Raw genomic sequence first — 20839 nt, forward strand, 5'->3', positions numbered from 1 at the left:
GGGCACGCCTTCTCTAGATTAATACTGAAGACCTCAAAACTGTGAAAGAACACACATGGAATTATGTTGTAAACAAAAAAGTGTTAAACACATCAAATTGTTTTATATTTTAGATTCCTCAAAGTAGCCCCCTTTTGCTTTGATGATAACTTTGTACACTCTTTGCATTCTCTCAATCAACTTTATAAGGTAGTCTCCTGGAATGGTTTTCCAACAGTCTTGAAGGAGTTCCCAGAGGTGCTGAGCACTTGTTGGCTGCTTTTCCTTCACTCTGCGGTCCAACTCATCCCAAACCAGCTCAATTGGGTTTAGGTCAGGTGATTGTGGAGGCCAGGTCACCTGACGCAGCACTCCATCCCTTACATAGCCTGGAGGTGTGTTTGGGGTCATTGTCTTGTTGAAAAACGAATGCTGGTCCGAATAAGCGCAAACCAGATGGGATGGCATGGCGCTGCAGAATGCTGTGATAGCCACGCTGCTTAGGTGTGCCTTGAATTTTGAATAAACCACCAACAGTGTCACCAGCAAAGCACCCCCACACCATCACACCTCCTCCTCCATGCTTCACAGTGGGAACCACACATGCAGAAACCATCCGCTCACATTTTCTGCGTCTCACAAAGACACAGCGGTTGGAACCAAAAATCTCAAATTTGGACTCATCAGACCCGAAGTACAGATTTCCACTGGTCTAATGTCCATTCCTTGTGTTTCTTGACCCAACCAATTCTCCTCTTCTTGTTGTTCATCCTCAGTAGTGGCTTCTTCGCAGCAATACGAGCATGAAGGCCTGATTCATGCAGTCTCCTCTGAACAGTTGATGTTGAGATTTGTCTGCTACTTGAACTTTGTGAAGACTTTATGTGGTCTCTAATCTGAGGTGCTGTTAAGTAGCGGTTTCTGAGGCTGGTAACTCTAATGAACTTATCCTCTGCAGCAGAGGTAACGCTTGGTCTTCCTTTCCTGGGACGGTCCTCATCAGAGCCAGTTGCATCATAGCGTTTGGTTTTTGCAACTGCACTTGAGGATACATTCAAAGTTCTTGAAATTTTCCGTATCGACTGACCTTCATGTCTTTAAAGTAATGATGGACTGTCGTTTCTCTTTACTGAGTTGAGTGGTTGGTGCCATAATATGGATTACAACAGTAGTCAAATAGTGGTGCCACTGTGTACTAACCCTACCTCTGCACAACACAACTGATGGTCTCAAACACATTAAGAAGGTAAGTAATTCCACAGATTGATTCTTGACAAGGCACACCTGTTAATTCAAAACCATTCCAGGAGACTACCTCATGAAGCAGATTGAGAGAATGCCAAGAGTGTGCAAAGCTGTCATCAAAGCAAAAGGGGGCTACTTTGAGGAATCTAAAATATAAAACATTTTGATTTAACACTTTTTTTTTGTTTGTTTTTTTTTGTTTACAACATAATTCCATATGTGTTTCATAGTTTTTATGTCTTCAGTATTAAGCTACTATGTTAAAAATAATTTAAACAAAAACCATTGAATGAGAAGGTGTCCAAACTTTTGACTGGTACTGTATATATGTTATTAGTGGGCCTGGTGCATGCCACTTGGGGGCATTATTGCCAGTGATTACAGCAATGCCCAGGGCATCCCTGGATGCTCTGGGGAGCTGTTAGGGCAGCAATGTGAGCATCTGAAGTGCCCTAAGGACACACCAGGGGGCACTGCTGCATAGATTCTGGCTGCAGGGTGTCATTCTAGGCACCCTGTTAGCCAGATGAGGTTAGCAGAAAAAAAGCTCAGAGGGCCAGACCAAATGATTCTAAGGGCCTTATACGGCCCCCGGGCAGGAGGTTCCCCATCCCTGCATTGGACCTTGGTTAGGGGTGTTGAGATGTGTAAATGGAGGGAACATATATGTGCCTGAAAAATGGCATTCAGGTTAATGGTTATGATAAATAATTTTAAGGGATACTAATAATTTTTAGCAGTCTTTATTATTTCAGCATCATTCTTCAGACTGCTTACCTTATTTATCACCTGCCATGTAATACACATTTGTGATTATGCAAGACCCTATTGTCTAAAAAGGCTTGTTATCAATACCATTTTTTTATATTATCTAACATTGCATATAATGCTGTAATTATTTTATTGTAACTAGTTATGAAGAATTATGTTCTACTTTGTAACAGTTTAAAGGGCTACCTTAATGAAGGTTGAGGTTCCACTGATGCTTCCTGGCAATAACAGTACATAGAACATAGCTTCGTTTTTAAGTGAGCAAAAATCACAAATGTTAATTGCCATAAACTCAATCTTACAATGGGACCTCATGCTTAATGAAATTGGCCCCTAAATTTCCATCTACATTGCAATGTTTTCTATGCTTACCATAGTATGTATATTCAAACAGCTTGTTTTCCAGTCAGACAGGTTCATCTTTACATTCATCAGTCAACATGGACAGTTCAGATGCTAGTGGGAAAGGAACTGCTGAACAGTCAGATTCTCAACGCCAGAGTCAGATGGACCGGCTGGATCGAGAGGAGGCATTCTATCAATTTGTGAACAACCTCAATGAAGAGGATTACCGTCTCATGAGAGATAATAACTTATTAGGAACTCCAGGTATGCATTTCAAGCATAGTCTTCAGTATAAACTTGTTTATAATTGATGAAGGTTTTATAGCTAGGTATTGAAGGGTTATTTACCACCCTAAAGTTGTATACTGGTGTCTGAGTCCCTTCTGCCTGTTTGCACCAATGGAATTTATTAAACTAGAACAGTGTAAGTATGCCTGTCTGCACTATGCATATTTTATTTTATATTTGATGTGGCTTACTAAAGTGAGTCTCTGTTACAACTTTTAGATTAGCGCAGTGCTCGAAGTGTGCCGGTATGAGACAGTAGGGTAGATGTATGACAGCGGCACTTAACGTGTCGCTATACCGCTTCCTGCTTCGCCTCTTAACCGAGGCGAAGCTGGAAGCACTACCAATGAGATGTAAGAACATCTCATCGGCCGGAGAGGGGGAGCGTTAACTCCCCCCTCCGGCGCTACCTGCTAGAGACAGCAGCGCATCAGCCTAGTGCTGATGCGCTGTGTCTCTGTCCCGGCCGGCTCCACTGAGCATGTGCGGGATTTCGCAAGTATCGCGAGATCCCCACGTGCAGCCTGGAGCCAGCAGCCGCTGCAGCAGGGACAGCGCTGTCCCTGTTGTGGGGATAGGCTGGCGCCAGCCTGTAGCTGTCGATAACGACAGCTACAGCCGGCCAAACGGTCATGCGGTATGACCGTTCGTACATGGCCTTGCCGCTCGGCGCTGCTATCTTGTAGTTAGCAGCGCCGATAAATGACGGGCGCATAGCACCCCTGTCATTTACCGCCCAGGCCCCCGATCATACATCGGGGAGAAGCGGTATCAGCGCACATAACGTGTGCTGATACCGCTTCTGGGCTTCGTACATCTACCCCAGTATATCATACCGGAACTTCTAAATTTGCACTGTCCATGAAGAGCTGATCACTGGTACAGGGTCAGTACAGAGCAAGACACATGACGTGTCATCAATGAGTGTGTGTCTGAGCTCCAGGAGTGCAGCTGTGTGAATATCATCCAGTGCACATGCACAAGGCTAGACTCAGAGACGGTATAATGACGTCTGGCGCTTTTCCCCTGGATCCCGCGGGGATTCCTGTCTGAGCATGCAGAGAGGCGATGTGAGAGGAGGAACGGAGAACAGGCGATGTGAGAGGAGACTGAGGAGGCACAGAGCACTGGGAGAGGGGAGGTGTCCTATCATATCAATTTCTGACCTACAGTATTATATTTGTTGTTATGGTATTGGGGTTATAGCATCTACCAGGGAGGGATGGGACAGTAAAACATGAATGTACTGGGCCATAAGATTTCTGTTGCTGGCCCTGCCATACCACCATTTTCACTTTGTCCACTGCATTACAGATTATTGAATATCAATGTAATGTATTCTCACTGCGTTCACTGTTATTAACTACGAAGGGAACCTGAAACAAAGTAATTTTTATATGTAGCAATACAACTGCCTCCAATCTTCATATTAATCAGTGCTTCAAATGTCCTCAGTCCAGATTTTAAGAACTTCCAAGCTTGAGCACAGATGGTTAAATAAACATTAACAAGGTACTAATTAAGTAACCTGCAATCAAGCATTGATATCTTTAAAACCTGGACTGAGAAGGGTGCCTTGTAGACATGGGGAAGGTCTGATATAGGTTGAGGTCCTCCCACTGTTAGCAGCTGTTAGTGCTGTGAAGCTGGAGTTCGATATAGTGATATTTGCCAGTCACAATCGAATGAGCTTTTTGCACTGTAATAAGCAGCACATCTGGAGGCATATTCAATTAGGTGCGAGAATAGCAACAATCCTGGGATTTTTGCTATTCAATTAGGTGCAGGGTTTTTGAGCGCGTGTGTGTGTATATACAGTCAGGTGCATAAATATTGGGACATTGACAGAATTTTCATATTTTGGCCTCTATTCACCACATTAACTGCAGACTTTCAGATTTAATTAATCAGGGTAATTACATCCAAATCAGGCGAACGGCGTAGGAATTACAACGGTTTCTATATGTGCCTCCCACTTTTTAAGGGGCCAAAAGTAATGGGACAAACTAAACAATCCTAAATCTAACTTCACTTTTTAATACTTTGGCTTTGAAATGAAACAAACAAGATGTGCTTTAACTGCAGACTTTCAGATTTATTTTGAGGGTAATTACATCCAAATCAGGTGAACGGTGTAGGAATTACAACGGTTTCTATATGTGCCTCCCACTTTTTAAGGGGCCAAAGTAATGGGACTATCAACTCAAAAGCTATTTCATGGACAGGTGTGGGCTATTCCCTCGTTATTTCATTATCAATTACGCAGGTAAAAGGTCTGGAGATGATTCTAGATGTGACATTTGCATTTGGAATCAGTTGCTGTCGACTCTCAATACAAGATCCAAAGAGCTGTCACTATCAGTGAAGCAAGCCATCATTAGGCTGAAAAATCAAAACAAACCCATCAGTGAGATAGCAAAAACATTAGGTGTGGCCAAATCAACTGTTTGGAACATTCTTAAAAAGAAGGAACGCACCGGAGAGCTCAGCAACACCAAAAGACCTGGAAGACCACGGAAAACAACTGTGGTGGATGACAGAAGAATTATTTCCCTGGTGAAGAAAAACCCCTTCACAACAGTTGGCCAAATCAAGAACACTCTCCAGGAGGTAGGTGTATATGTGTCAGTCAACAATCAAGAGAAGACTTCACAAGAGTGAATATAGAGGGTTCACCACAAGATGTAAACCATTGGTGAGCCTCAAAAACAGGAAGACCAGATTACAGTTTGCCAAACAACATCTAAAAAAGCCATTACAGTTCTGGAACAACATCCTATGGACAGATGAGACAAAGATCAACTTGTACCAGAGTGATGGGAAGAGAAGAGTATGGAGAAGGAAAGGAACTGCTCATGATCCAAAACATACCACCTCATCAGTGAAGCATGGTGGTGGTAGTGTCATGGCGTGGGCATGTATGGCTGCCAATGGAACTGGTTCCCTTGTATTTATTAATGATGTGACTGCTGACAAAAGCAGCAGAATGAATTCTGAAGTGTTTCGGGCAATATTATATGCTCATATTCAGTCAAATGCTTCAGAACTCATTGGACGGCGCTTCACAGTGCAGATGGACGATGACCCGAAGCATACTGCAAAAGCATCCAAAGAGTTTTTTAAGGCTACAAAGTGGAATGTTATGCAATGGCCAAGTCAATCCCCTGACCTGAATCCGATAGAGCATGCACTTCACTTGATGAAGCCAAAACTGAAGGGAAAATGCCCCAAGAACAAGCAGGAACTGTAGACATTTGCAGTAGAGGCCTGGCAGGGTATCACCAGGAAAGAAACCCAGCATCTGGTGATGTCTATGCGTTCCAGACTTCAGGTTGTAATTGTCTGCAAAGGATTTGCAACAAAGTATTAAAAAGTGAAAGTTAGATTTAGGATTGTTTAGTTTGTCCCATTACTTTTGGCCCCTTAAAAAGTGGGAGGCACATATAGAAACCGTTGTAATTCCTACGCCGTTCGCCTGATTTGGATGTAATTACCCTGATTAATTAAATCTGAAAGTCTGCAGTTAATGTGGTGAATAGAGGCCAAAATATGAAAATTCTGTCAATGTCCCAATATTTATGCACCTGACTGTGTGTATGTATGTGTTAGCACTCCAAGCAAACAATCAAAGGCTCTCAGACGGCAGGTGGTATAGTCAACGTTTCAATGCCTTTTTAATAAAGTGGCATTTTCATCAGGACATAGATACAAGAAAAGATCTCTTACCTTATATAACGCCAAACACCCAGTGCAGACGCTGCCATTAACCAGGGTGGGACCACACACCTGGCTGGACGGAGGCACACAAATGATGATGTAATCACGCACGGCGCAACAGCGTGACTCATCGTAGTCATGGTAACTGTGATACACAAGACGAACAACATGTAGACTGATACATAAGTAACAAACGCCATACATAAAAAATTAGAAGAATTTTGAGGAAAAACAAAAATCAGCACTAATCAAACATGAAATTAACATTGTGGGTAAAAATCTATAAAGGAGATGATGTCAAAAACAAAATCGATAGGTATGTATTTTTAGAAATGCACATAAACAGGCCATTTAGAAATGCACATCTGAGAGCCTTTGATTGTTTGCTTGGAGTGGCACATCCTTACCATTCTGTTTATCCCTGTGGAGGCAACCAGCTAAGTATACATATGTTTTACTGGAGTGCCGGACATATATGTGTGTGTGTGTGTTAGGTGTTCACTCTAGGTCGCCGGACCTAGAGAAAGGGCACTTCTGTGCAATTGGCCAAGGAAAAGGGGGCGCGCATTTGACGCTTCCCCTTTTCGTCGCTCTGGGGGGCATGCCCCGCACTTATGCCCCCAAGTGCTGCAGTCACTGTGAATGGATGCTTGGCGCACGCGCCCGCCATCCGTTCAACGGCGGTGACCGCTGCACCGCCGTTTTGCCACCCGCGGGACACTGAAGCCCGCAGGAGGGGACAACCCAGAGTGTTTCAGCGGGGTGCCTGAGGGCAGGGTGCTTTCTGCCTTTAAGAAATAGGGCAGGGCACTGCGCTCTGCTGAAACAGCCTAGCGAGAACTAATATATATTATAGTAACAAGATGGGAGAGTGCAATAGGCATTATGGCAATGAAGACACCCAAAAACGAATCTAAAGTCTGTGTGATTGTGGCAAGATTTTGCTGTAACTGTATCGGTGATTGCAAAATATGCGCTATAGCTCGTTTTACGCACTACAGGCATTGAGGGACTCCTTTTTTAAAAGTGAGCAGGTCCTGCAGGACGCGCTGCGATTCATTCACCTGTCTATGGCAGTGCAGCATAGCAACATTGGCATTTGCCCGAATTCAACATGGCGGTGCAGGAAGTGTGGTGCCGGCTGGGGCCTGTCTCGAGTCTGTGTGGGCCTGAAGCGCTTGCACTCCGTCCTGACTCGGAAGCTTGGCTGCTCGGCAGAGACCACGTGGCCTGGAAGTGCCGGAAGTCTGGTGCCGGCTGGGGGCTGCCGCTGTCATGAGTCCGTGTGGGCTGGAACTTGGAAGCGCCTGTACTCCGTCTGTCAGGAGCTTAGTGCCCACAGCCAACACGATCATGATTAGGAGAGGAATCATTGCGGTGCTCAGCCTGCCGTGCCTGCCGCACCACACCGGGTAATGATCTCCGTGGTGTAATGTTACAGTATCACTGGACTGCCTATGACTCCCCTCAGATCTGACAGATCACGCTGGCATTTGTAGTTTCTCAGTCGGCAGAGGCACTGGCTGCTTCTATACAACCGCCACATGTGCTAATTAGCATGAGAGGTTACATCACATGTCATAGAGCGACAGGTCTGTAAAGCTGGCCATACACCAACACGACCATAAGATTCGATTCATCATACGATTTCCTTCCGACTCCACGGAGCTCCCTGGCAGTCCTGGCAGTATGTTTGTTTTTGTTAGCACATGATCTGTCGTAAGATCGATCCTGTGTCTCACAGGCTCATAAGGGAAAAAGTCATTGAAATGACTTGAAATGCCACACGATGGATCGCATGAACAAATTAAACGGCACGATCTGCACATGATACGATGGACAAGATGTGCTGCACATCTGATCATAAGATCTGATTATAGGAGCTGCGGGAGCGCGCATCGGTTTGTTTCTTGCTAAAAAAAATACACGATTTTCACAAGAACCATCTTATGACCCGTCGAAAATCGGTCAATCGGCCCGAAATCGTGCGGGTGTATGGCCAGCATTACATGACATGGGATCATATCATGCTACCGCCCCCGTCCCTCCTCCCACAGGTTGTCACAACCTTGTCAATGAGTAAAATAAAACTACACAAATGTAATATTTTGTCAGTGTGATATGGGAAGCTACGTACATGCAACAACATCTTAGTGTGACATAGGGAGCTGCACATGTAATATTTTGAATATTACGTGTGTAGCTTCCTATGTCAAAGTGATATATTACATGTGTACAGCTTCTTATGTCACACTGATGTAATATTACATCAGTGTGACATAGGAAGCTGCACACATGTAATTCTGTCAGTAGGCTCTATTTCTGCAAACTGTCAGAGCCCAGACACTGGCATCCCGGCAGAGTTAAGCTACTGACACCTGTCGGTCAGTATCCTAATCCTCCCCCCTAACCCCCCCCCCGGTTCCTTACCCTAACATCCCCCAACTAATGCCTAAACCTAACCTCCCTGCACCTAACCCTCCCCCCTTAGTGCCTAATCCTAACCCTCCCCCCTTAGTGCCTAATCCTAACCCTCCCCCCTTAGTGCCTAATCCTAACCCTCCCCCCTTAGTGCCTAATCCTAACCCTCCCCCCTTAGTGCCTAATCCTAACCCTCCCCCCTTAGTGCCTAATCCTAACCCTCCCCCCTTAGTGCCTAATCCTAACCCTCCCCCCTTAGTGCCTAATCCTAACCCTCCCCCCTTAGTGCCTAATCCTAACCCTCCCCCCTTAGTGCCTAATCCTAACCCTCCCCCCTTAGTGCCTAATCCTAACCCTCCCCCCTTAGTGCCTAGTCCTAACCCTCCCCCCTTAGTGCCTAATCCTAACCTCGCTGCTTACTTTCCGAATGCCGGCGCCAGGATTCTCACAAGTGTTCTGATTCCATCGTCTGTATTCTGACCGCCAGCATCCCCTTTGTCTGGATACTGAATGTATCCACATATGGATGATGCCATTATTTTGTTTTATTAACTATCCTGGGTTACAGTCTTGTGGTTTTAATGATTGTATATTTCATGTTTAATGTCTATATTTGTGTCAGTATATTTGTACAAAACAATAGTAAAGTATGAAGTCATCACAAAATATGTTCTATAGCACATTTTTACACATTACAGGCACTGAGGGACAGCTGCCTGACCTCATCCCACAAATAATGGAGTAGGACCCCAATTTTTTAAAGTGAGGGGTCCCTGGGACCCACAAACTTCTTTGCTCTGCGCGATCACTGTGTGTGTGCTTAGAAACCTCTCCACCACCCGTTTACGAAATATATGCTGGGCAAAAGAATATCAGTTGGAATATTGAGCATCAAAGTTGTGTGTCTTCTGCTTGACGATATTATACATGCATAATGCATAACCAGCCCCAGGCTCTTTGAGCTGTCATTGGTTCTAAAAATACAGGGAACAAAACGAGTAGGGTTCCCCCGTATTTTTAGAACCAGCACTAAGCTCCACTAGCAGGGGGGTAATGCTACAGCCAGGGGATGCACTTGATGGGATATCCCCAGCTGTAACATTCATCCCCCCCTAACTAGTCGGGCTAGGCCGGGGATTCCTGGGAAAGTGGGGACTCACCCCTGGCCTGTTGGTGTCGAGTTGATAGTGTAAAAAAAATAGTTAAAATAATATTGTCCTTTACAGGAGAACTAGAGGTCCCCCCCCCCCGCATGCTTGTACTTGGAGAACCGCATGCACCAGCATGTGGGGCATTAAGGGCCCGCTGGTACCTTTTTTTAGACCGAGTTGTATGTTTTTCCATGGGAAAATATCTGGATGCCAGTTTGGCCATTGCAAGTTGCAGGAATGCGAGAAACATGCAACTTTGCATGTTCTCACACCTATTACATGTGCGAATTGTAATGAGATGCAAGTTTAGCACTTAACTCGCATTTTCTTACAACTCGCACCCTATTATATTTAGCCCAAAATGTAATTTGTGATATGTGGAAGAATCTGTGAATTCATTTGATGCAGATATGGAAAAAATTGAAGTAATAAAAGGTGTCAATTTCCTTTTTATTCCAATATTTATTGAATAATTTATCTATGGGGGGGAATTCAGTTTGCATCACAGGGATGCAGCTCCTGGGTTAAGTGCCCAGAGCTATTAATTTAGCTGCATTGCTCCTGGCCCTTAAACCGGTAGATACTCTTTAGCACACTGCAAACTGCATCTTCCGTGTTAAGTGCCGGTCACGATGCTGTTACCACACATGGGAAGACTAACCCTGATTCATTACCCTCACCCTTTAGTGTGTGCAATTGATTAGTTCCGGGCACTTAACCTGGGAGCTGGATCCCTGCGATGCTCATTTAATTTCCCTCTGTTTCCTGTATACTATGTACATTGTCATAATATCCATTGTTTTCAACTGCTTTTTAATGGTTGAGCATTAGCTTTGTGCATTTATATTCAGTGCTTATTTATGCCATGATAAATATTTCACTGATCAATTGATATTTGTCTAAGCGGATATTTTAAAAGGTATATACAACATGCATAGTGTTCCAATTATACAACTTATTTCTCTGTAGCTGTTGCTACTATTCATGTAACTTGTCATTTTACCAACTGGTCCTACAGTATATTTTTCTGACGCTGCGCATCGTGAAACAACAGATACATTTTACGTGCACATCTGAGCTACTTTTTTTACCTCCAGCTGGCTCTGTCAAATGGTGATCATTTCACATACCCCCAAGTTTTCAAAGTATTTCTGTGACTGTTCTGGGAAATCTGAGAAATTGGCAGAGACCCAACACAAGCGCTCAGAGCGCGAGGAGCTGGGTTCTTAAAGGCAGAATGGTGGATCTTCTATGGTGTTCCAGGAGTTTTTTAAGTCGAGCAGAGGCAATAACACTTTTTTCTTTATTTATTACATGGAACTCCTTGGTACATTATCAGATGCAACAATTATATGTGTATATTTGCATTAGCTATATATTTACTATCTTGCATGTAATTCCTTGTTTCAGGGGAAATTACTAAAGAGGAATTGCTAAGAAGGTTGCAGCAAATCAAAGAAGGACCACCTCAACCAAACACTGATGATAACAGAGGTACTTGTGTGAGAGTGATGTAACATTAAACTCTTATGGTGATGAAAACATGCCTAGTATGAGAAAAGCAGACACTAGGGGGTATATTTACTAAAGGTCAATTTTAATAGATTTCAAATCAATCAACATTGATAATGTTTCTGGTGGAAAATTACACATTTACTAACACTTAAAAACAAATAAAAAATTGTCTGTTAGTAAATGTGTGATTTAGCCCCAGAAACACATCTGTGTTGGTCGATTTAAGATCGATTTGAAATCGATTAAAATTGACCTTTTATTACATTTTGATCTGGGAAAATATGAATACTCCATTCAAGTGTGATGACTCACACTCATATAAAGTAGTGGTTCCAGATACAAACAGCCAGGAGGAAAGCCATGTGTGTAGGTTAATTAGGTCCCCCATGTGGTTGCCTAGCAGAATGTTTAAAAAAGCTGGCGAAATGTTTTAAAAATTAGTTATGATTTCTGAGACTGCATATAGGAATTGATATTCGGAATCCGATGTCCATTGTTATTTCTATGGCACAATAAAATTATTGTTTAAAATTTAATTTGCTATGCTGTTGACTCTAATTTAGTTTGTCTTGTTTCATTTTGTTGGTACACATTTTCATCTTATCATTTTGCTTTTGTACTTCCTGTATTAAATGTAATTAGGACTTGATAAATACGAAGGTTGTATTTTATTTGTTGTTTTTTTTAAATATATATATTAAAGAGAAAATCTCTTCAGTTTCTACAGGAGAGGCCACAGAAGACTCTTCAAATGGTGACTCAATAATTGACTGGTTGAATTCAGTCCGACAGACTGGTAATACAACAAGAAGTGGACAGCGAGGAAACCAGTCATGGAGGGCAGTAAGCAGAACAAATCCAAATAGTGGCGATTTTAGGTTTAGTCTGGAAATAAATGTGAATCGCAGTGCTGCTAATCAAAATATGCCCTCAGCTGAACACTCATCAGAATCCCCTGGGGTTGAAGATATGGAAGTTAGTAGTCAGGGTGAAGCTGAACCTGACCCTGAACCTGAAACAGAGGCTGAACCTGAAATTCCAGCTCCAGTTGCGGCTCCAGCTGTGGCTCCAGCTCCAGTTGTAGCTCCAGTTGTAGCTCCAGTTGTAGCTCCAGTTGTAGCTCCAGTTGCAGCTCCAGTTGCAGCTCCAGTTGCAGCTCCAGTTGCAGCTCCAGTTGCAGCTCCAGTTGCAGCTCCAGTTGCAGCTCCAGTTGCTGCTCCAGTTGCAGCTCCAGTTGCTGCTCCAGTTGCAGCTCCAGTGGTGGCAGCAGCAGAAGTAAGCGTAGAGGAAACTACTCCACCAAGAGGTCAAAGGAGGGCAAGAAGCAGAAGTCCAGACCAACGAAGGATTAGAGCAAGGACTGATAGAAGCAGATCACCCCTGAATCGAGCTTTTGAGCAATCTGTTCGAAGGGCTCAACATAATTCATCACAAACTGTTGAAGCTTCCACTCTTGAAGAAGCAGAGGGTAGCTCCAGAACCAGACAGCTTGTGACTGCATACCTGAGCAATGCTTCAGTTGAGACAGAGGGCAGCTCCAGAACTAGACAGCATGTAACATCCAGACAGCAAGCACTTGTTACAGAGCCTCAGAATCCAAGTGCGGTGCTGTCAAACCCAGAGACCAGAACCTCTTCCCAACCCCCACCAACAGAGACTCAAGACACTGTAGAACCCACAGGAACAGGTCAGAGGCCACCAACTATAGTTTTAGATCTTCAAGTTAGGCGAGTGCGTCCAGGAGAATATCGCCAGAGAGACAGCATAGCAAACAGAACCCGCTCTCGCTCTCAGACACCCAACAACACAGTTACTTATGAGAGTGAGCGGGGAGGATTCAGACGCACTTTCTCACGATCAGAGCGTGCTGGTGTCAGGACATATGTCAGCACCATCAGAATCCCAATCCGTAGGATACTGAACACTGGCTTAAGTGAGACCACCTCGGTTGCAATCCAGACCATGCTGAGGCAGATAATGACTGGTTTTGGGGAGCTCAGCTACTTCATGTATAGTGATAATGATGCAGAGCCTGGCACTCCGGCAGCTACCCCTCCTCCAGTAGTTGTGGGAGGTGAAACTCAGAATATTGAAACAGCAAGTGTCACACCTCCAGCACCAGAGCCAGTAGAACCTCCCATCCCTCCTGTAGAACCTGAGGAACCAAACCAGGAAATTGTTTCAACTTCTGGCACAAGAAGGGAGGTTCGAAATAACAGAGGATCTGTTACCTTTGAAGAAAGTGGATCTCTACCATTTCTCAGACTGGCTCAATTTTTCTTACTCAATGAGGATGATGATGATCAACCAAGGGGACTCACCAAAGAACAAATCGACAACCTCTCCACCCGAAATTATGGTGAAAATGATGCCCTGAAAACATGTAGTGTGTGCATAACGGAGTATGCAGAAGGGAACAAGCTGCGCAAGCTACCCTGTTCTCATGAGTACCATGTCCACTGTATTGATCGCTGGCTTTCTGAAAATTCTACTTGTCCCATCTGTCGCCGAGCTGTTCTGGTATCTGGTAATAGAGAAAGTGTTGTGTAAACAAATTACTACAAACTGTATACTAAGCAGCCGCCATTTCTAGGCTGGGCAGAGGAATAAAATAAAATGCTTTTTATGGCCACTTTTTGAGTGGTGCTTTAAACTAGGGTTTTGGCTTGGAGTGAGTTGTCCTGTTGAAACATTTGTAATTTCCTTCCCTTACAAAATCTTGATGTTTTAAAACAACAAGAAATACAGTCCACAAAAGTACCTGCTAATTTCTCCATAAGGATAACATTTCTTACTCCTCTGCTGGAGCAGACTATTAGACTTTTTCAGTGCTGGAAAGATTCCTGTGAAGACCCTATTAGTACAAAAAGGATTATTAGACTTTGCAAGCTGGATCATTGCGAGCATCACCTATTTGTTTTAAGTAAAAGTTTAATTACAGGAATAGCCTTAAAAATGCAGTGGTACATTTTTATGCTAATTGTCTTCAAATGGTTAATTTTTTATGAGAATATTTGCTTTCTATAATATTTAGTACCAATCTCTGGCCATATGACAGCATTACCAGTACAGCACATGTAAATAAATAAGCACCAGTTAATTGCTCATATTGTGCTTTCCTGGATTGTAATTGCATTATGCATGCGTTTAATCTACACTATACCTATTCTCATTAAACTAGAGGAACTGTTTGGTTCTCCCCACTAACCCCACAAATTGCTGTACAAATGAAGATTGTTGCTTCACTTGTGTTAAAGTCAATGTTCTCATTTAAGAGCATAATCAGCGTTGAAATATATTTTTTTTTTAATATGGATGTTTGCTCGCATTTTGACTACATTCTTTATTAGTATTGCAAATTATCTCCTAGCCAATATATAACTTTTGTTTGCAGACTGCAGCAAGGAGCATTGCAAATGAATAGAATACATTGCAAGAGGTTTTTTTTCTTTGTAGCTTGAATGGTCAATTCAGTATTTATAGTCTTGGCGTACTACAAAAACGTAACTTAAAAAAATAAGATTGACACATGAATTGTCCAACAGCAGCTATCTGATCCTTTGTGCTATGCACTTACAAGTTATTGAGATGGTTTTTTGCCCTATTCCACACTGAGTGTTTGTTAGTTTATAACAGTGGTTGTTTAAAACAAGTTACAATATTATTTTAACATTTTAATGTCAGGTTTTTTTTTTGTTTTTTTTTTAAGAGTGTGACAATGGATTGAATTATCAATGTCCCTAAATTAAAACGTACCCAGTAATTCTTTTACTTCAAAAAAATTATCTTAAACCAAATTGAGTCCTTTAATTCTAACACGGGCTAACATGTCAGTAGTACAATTTCTTCCTATGAACAGTTTAGGCTCTTCCTGCTCTGTAGCATATAAAATAGAATGCATCTATGCCTTGCATTCTGGATGTTCTATGTGTGGCAGTGAGTACTTTCACTTGGATAAGATACGCATACATAACACAGCATAGCTTTATCTAACAAGTCCGATTTTTTTATTTCGTTGGGCAAGGGGATCTCCGATGCACAAAAATATAACTTTTATTTTTTTGTATATTTTTACTTAATTTCCATGGGATGGGATTGGGTAATTCTTATTTACTACATGTTGAGAAGGTAAAGACTTTCCTTCCAGCACTGAAGGGGTGAAATGACCACAAATTCATTAAAATAATGTCTAAGTTTATTTGATAAACAACCAAGGACAACATGTAGATCTGTAAACTCACGTTAGGATTTGTGTATATAAAGACACTTTTCTCATTCTGTATGTCTGAAAGCCCATATTAATGGCATACTGTAGAAATTGCTGATTTAGTTTAAATTTGGAATATTTATCTTGTTGTGAAATGACAAATGTCTATGCTTGTTGAAATAAAAAAAAAATCACTTTCTTTAAAATGTATAGCTTTTTGTAGCAGCAGCTCCATACTCCTGCCACTGCACCGTTGTACTTATTGTGTAGCAGACAATCTGTCTGACATGACGCTCGCTCATCATTCACATATACACTTAGCTGCCAGTTTAAGAACTGCGTTTGCAATTGTCTTATCGTGAAATAAGGGGTCTAGTTCATGTTTTAATATGTGAAAATAAAATTGAGGCTGCTAACCTGAAATGGGAATAAATGTTTTAAAACAAACCATAAACAGAACAATGCTTCTATTTCTTGTCAAGCACTGAATCTGGCGACATCTGTATATGAAATATGTATCAACGACCCCATAATCAATTGTATTCGTCACTCATATGCCTTTTTGGGGGGATTCATGTTTCCCCTTGCATAGTTAAATGGTATAAATGGTACAGTACCCATTTAGAACGCAAGCATGTACATTATTGGGATTAATACAATGTTTAAATTATGACCGCATGCAGCTTTCATCAAATACTGCAAGTATAAATATAATAAATGGTGTACATTATGATTGTGCCAAGGTTCTAGTTTGTTTCCCCACCCACAGGTCAATTTTGATATACATTTTGCAAATATGATGTGTGAATTAAAGGAATTCTTGGGGTACATAAGTGTTTCTGGTCTGCCTGATAATTTCAGATTGTTAGTAAAAAATATTGCTAATTTGATTAGTAAATTATGATTTTTCTCTGTTACCAGTGAGTCTGATTATGGAACACTGACCACTGCAGTTTATGCAAATAACACAATCTCTGCCCATCTACTTTAAAGCATGTTGGTGACCTGCTTCGCTAGCTGTGGTCTACTTTTAATTGAGGGAGAATGTTTGTTTGGTTTGTGTGCTTAAAATTGAAACACCACAGAATCAACTATTTATGTTTACGGTCACCCAAACTCCTGTGTGTCCTCATATTCAAACTAGACATTTCATGACTTGTCAGATTGCAGCACGAGGCTACACCATACACAGCTTTGTATGTGGCTCTATAGGAGACTTTTGTAACGTTCTAATTGTTCATATCTATAGTAGCTCTGTGATATTAGTACTGAGTATGCCAATTTCCTTGTCTATTTCTTTAGGAACCTTGTAAATAAATGACATACTTGCAAACTGTATACAAATTAGTTATGTTCAGGTTAATAAAGTACACTTTAGAATTCTAAAATTTTGATGGAAGAAAAGGAACTGGTGGTCCATGTGCCAAATAGCCCACCCTTTTTACTTTCCCCATCCTCGCACGCGCACACAAACCAAAGGGTAAATTTTACTGAGCAACAACTTTTGCAAGTCACCACTTATTAGCTTGTGTAATGCCAAAAATTAAAATGGCAGTCATATAAAAATCAAAACCCTGCATGTTTCCCATTAACATGATTGGCGGTTTAAATTTAGGGATTAATCAGTACTAGACGTGGCTATTGGCAAATGCTGCAGCTGAATAAATTTCACCCCACATGTTTATCTGCTGTTGCTCCATTTATCTTCTCATTCACCGTAAGGTCTTCTACTGAGGAATGGCTTGTTTAGACTGCATTCTACTTTACTGACACCAACCTTCCCTTGCAGGATTACAACATTCTGCATTGTTTTGTTTTTCAACCCTTTCAACCAAAAGCAGGAAACCCATGAAAGTGCCCTAATGATTTCCATGTTCGACAAGATAGCCTAAACTAGTCCCAAAACACCTCAGATAGAATAGAGGTGTCAGAAGCTGCTTGTGTTATATGCATTTTGTTTTGGAGTGTAAAATGTTATCTTATAGTCCTATTGCCATTGCATTCTGCAGAAATAATAGATTGTTAGGCTCATGTTCATGTATAAATTTACTCATCACATGCTGAAGGTAGTAATGATGGAGATCCTGCAACAGCATCATTTACCCTTGTTCTTAATTGGCTTTAAATAGTGTCATGCTTGAATGTTTAATCAGGTTTTAAAATACATTTTACTATATCGCTGTATTCTCAATTATATCCTTGGTTCATTATATTCTCAAAATCTGGGGAATTTTATTTTTATAGACCAGACATTCCGTAGTAATGCGATGACCTTGGTGAGATTTGACAAGTCTTCTGTACCATTTCAAATTACCTTTTATTACACAAAATTATACTCTTAAATGTTTAATTCTCAAATAGCTTCTGTCATGCCGACCATAAGATTGCTATACAGAAATGTGGTATTCAGACTCTACAAAAGGCAAATTAAAACTGTTTGCATGATAAGAATGTAGAATATTTGAGTGACACATGAATTGCCATATTCAAGGTAAGCATGCAGGGTATTTGCCCTGTATGGGAAACTATAGAATTCGTATGTCTGTTTCCAATGAGAATGAATGTTCCAATAGTTAAATGAGTTATACCAGTCAATAGTGTTTGCAAATATTGTATACAACCAGTTCATATTTTCCAGATTTAAATCTTGTAAAACATGATGGAGCTAGCCATTAGATTACTTGCCATGAGTCCTTATGGCTTTGCATTGTCTTCTAAAAAATAAAATAACTGTTAATGAAAGACTTGTTGAGTGATACTTTGTTAAATGTAAGTTTACTGCCAAGAAAGCACTTTGGCCTAATGCTGGAGACCGTCGATATATTAAGTGTTGTAAATCCAGTGAGATTGAAGGATGCTCAATAATGTAATGGCTAGTATTTAAGCAAATACTAGGTTTTATTCTAGTGCACAGGACATATGACTTAGTCCTCTCCAGCTATAATGCTTATTCAACAGCCCCAGCTCACTGAGTTACTGGTGTGAGGTGCATAGATAGATAGATCACCAGCTATCTGATGCATTCCTTTACACTGGCTAGCTTATGGGAAATTAATTTACATTTAAATTACAACAAAGATTTTTTTTTATTTATTTTTTTTATTTTTTTTTACAGATGTGGACACTGGTGATGTTACGTGGTAGTTGTGCAGTGGAAATAAAATAAGTTTGGCACCAGAACACCTAACAGCCATGTCCAAAAGTTTTGAGAATGACACAAGTACTGGTTTTCACAAAGTTTGCTGCTTCAGTGTTTTTAGACCTTTTTGTCAGACGTTACTATGGTATAATGAAGTAAAATTACAAGCATTTCATGAGTATCAAAGGCTTTTATTGACCATTACATTAAGTTTATGTAAAGAGTCAATATTTGCAGTTGTTGACCCTTCTTTGTCAAGACCTCTGCAATTCGCCCTGGCATGCTGTCAATCAACTTCTGGGCAACATACTGACTGACTGATGGCCGCCCATTCTTGCCTAATCAATGCTTGGAGTTTTTCAGAATTTGTGGGTTTTTGTTTGTCCATCCGCCTCTTGAGGATTGACCACAAGTTCTCAATGGGATTAAGGTCTGGGGAGTTTCCTGGCCATGGGCCCAAAATTCAGATGTTCTGTTCCTCGAACCACTTAGTTATCATGTTTGCCTTATGGCAAGGGCGCTAAATGAGATGTTCCCCTTTTCTCCAGTACAGGAATTGTGACAGCCCTGTCTCTCACTTTGCTACTACACATTGTTTGTACCTAGCGATGGCATGATGCAATGGAACAATATATCGCACAGGCCGTGCACACATCAGAGGTTCCCAATGTCTGCCTTTACAGTCCACGTTTTAAGGATATCCATGCTTGAACACAGGTGACAATTAGTGCCTTAGTCCGTTTGATTCAATCTGAACTCAAGCATGGATATCCTTATAACCTGGTCTGTAATGGCAGTTTGGGAACATCTGCACTACATGAACCGGTGTACGACCGCACTATATATTATTCCATGCTGCATATAGCAGCATAGCGTCATTCATTGCATTGTCCGATCTGCTGTGCAGCACAGCCGATGGGACAATGCGATGAACAACCGCCGTATATGCGAGATCGGGTGTACACACTATATGATCTCAGACACCTGTATAAATAAATTTATTATCCCTTACTGGTGGTATAAGCCGCATCGGATTACCCCTGATGGCTGCAGTGCTATGTAGAGTTAACACAGTGTGCTGTGCTCCCGGTTGGGAGGTTAAAATTAACAAAATGTAATAAATGAAGTGTTCAAGTCTAGGGATGTATATGTCAAATATAGGAATATGTAAGTGTATTTAATTCTGAGCATATAACTATATTAAGATAAATGTGTAAATGTACTTTGAATTGTGTGCAAAACAATGCAGCTGGGAAAAGCTGCATTCTGGGCTGCAGTGCAAGGATAAATAAAGCGGAGCAGAGGATATATAAGAAATATTAAAATGTATTTGTGTAGTAAAACAGGCTGCAGCAGACTCCAGGTCCAGAAATACACCCGCCACCCCCTTATAGCTGCATTCAGTAAGCTGTTGGGAGGGCCCCTCCTTTCATCTTCAGAGTAATCTCGCAAGGTGCTTGGCTAGCATGGGGTTCACAGACATCAAAATGCTCCAATTTTGTAGCAGGGAGACCTTTTCCCCAGAGACTACCTGCCTGTCTCTGGAGCCCTGGAAGTAAGTATTGGAGGTAAAAGGAGAATACACCCTCTCTCCAGATTTCCAGGCAATGGAGGTGTCTTAATTACCCAGGTGCTCACATGTACGTAGGATTAAGACACCCCACTGTCCATTCGGTACAATGTTAAATGTGCAAACTGCCCATGTACATAGCGTAATTTGTTAAACCAGAGCAGGCATAGCTTCTGCAATATTGTGTGTTTGTACTAAATAAAAAGGGGCTCTGTGAGTGCAGGAATGTATTCATCCTCTGAAGATCTAGAACGTCTACTTCTGAACAATATATGCTGTGTATACTGTCCATTTCAGGACACATTTGGCGATTAAATAAACATCTATTTGCTTCAAGATGCTGACATCTACTTTAATTAATATTGCAAAACACTTCCATCCTTCGTCTGTTTTGGGTTGAGTCTGGTGTTTCCAAGCTCAAGCCCAATACCAGCTAGCAAGTGCAGGCTTGTCCATTGGAGGAGATTTGCTAAGCAGAGTGAAGAAGTGCA

The 20839-nt window shown here is 41.6% G+C and overlaps 1 protein-coding gene across 2 annotated transcripts in view; it reads left to right on the plus strand.

Annotated features, from left to right (window-relative positions):
• Positions 1 to 18381, plus strand: part of RLIM (ring finger protein, LIM domain interacting) — a 37793-nt gene extending 19412 nt beyond the window's left edge. The window contains exons 2-4 of one of the 2 annotated variants that reach the window (XM_088445565.1): positions 2402 to 2604; positions 11328 to 11411; positions 12151 to 18381. In XM_088445565.1, coding sequence (XP_088301691.1) covers positions 2436 to 2604; positions 11328 to 11411; positions 12151 to 13982 — 2085 coding nt within the window. In that variant the 5' untranslated portion in view covers positions 2402 to 2435 and the 3' untranslated portion in view covers positions 13983 to 18381. The remainder of the gene's footprint in view (positions 1 to 2401; positions 2605 to 11327; positions 11412 to 12150) is intronic. The other variant, XM_088445567.1, reaches the window with a different exon arrangement.
• Positions 18382 to 20839: the final 2458 nt, after the last annotated feature.

The sequence above is a fragment of the Taudactylus pleione genome, unplaced genomic scaffold (genome assembly GCF_031769625.1).
Source record: "Taudactylus pleione unplaced genomic scaffold, aTauple2 ptg000381l, whole genome shotgun sequence".
In the NCBI taxonomy this organism is placed as follows: Eukaryota; Metazoa; Chordata; class Amphibia; order Anura; family Myobatrachidae; genus Taudactylus; species Taudactylus pleione.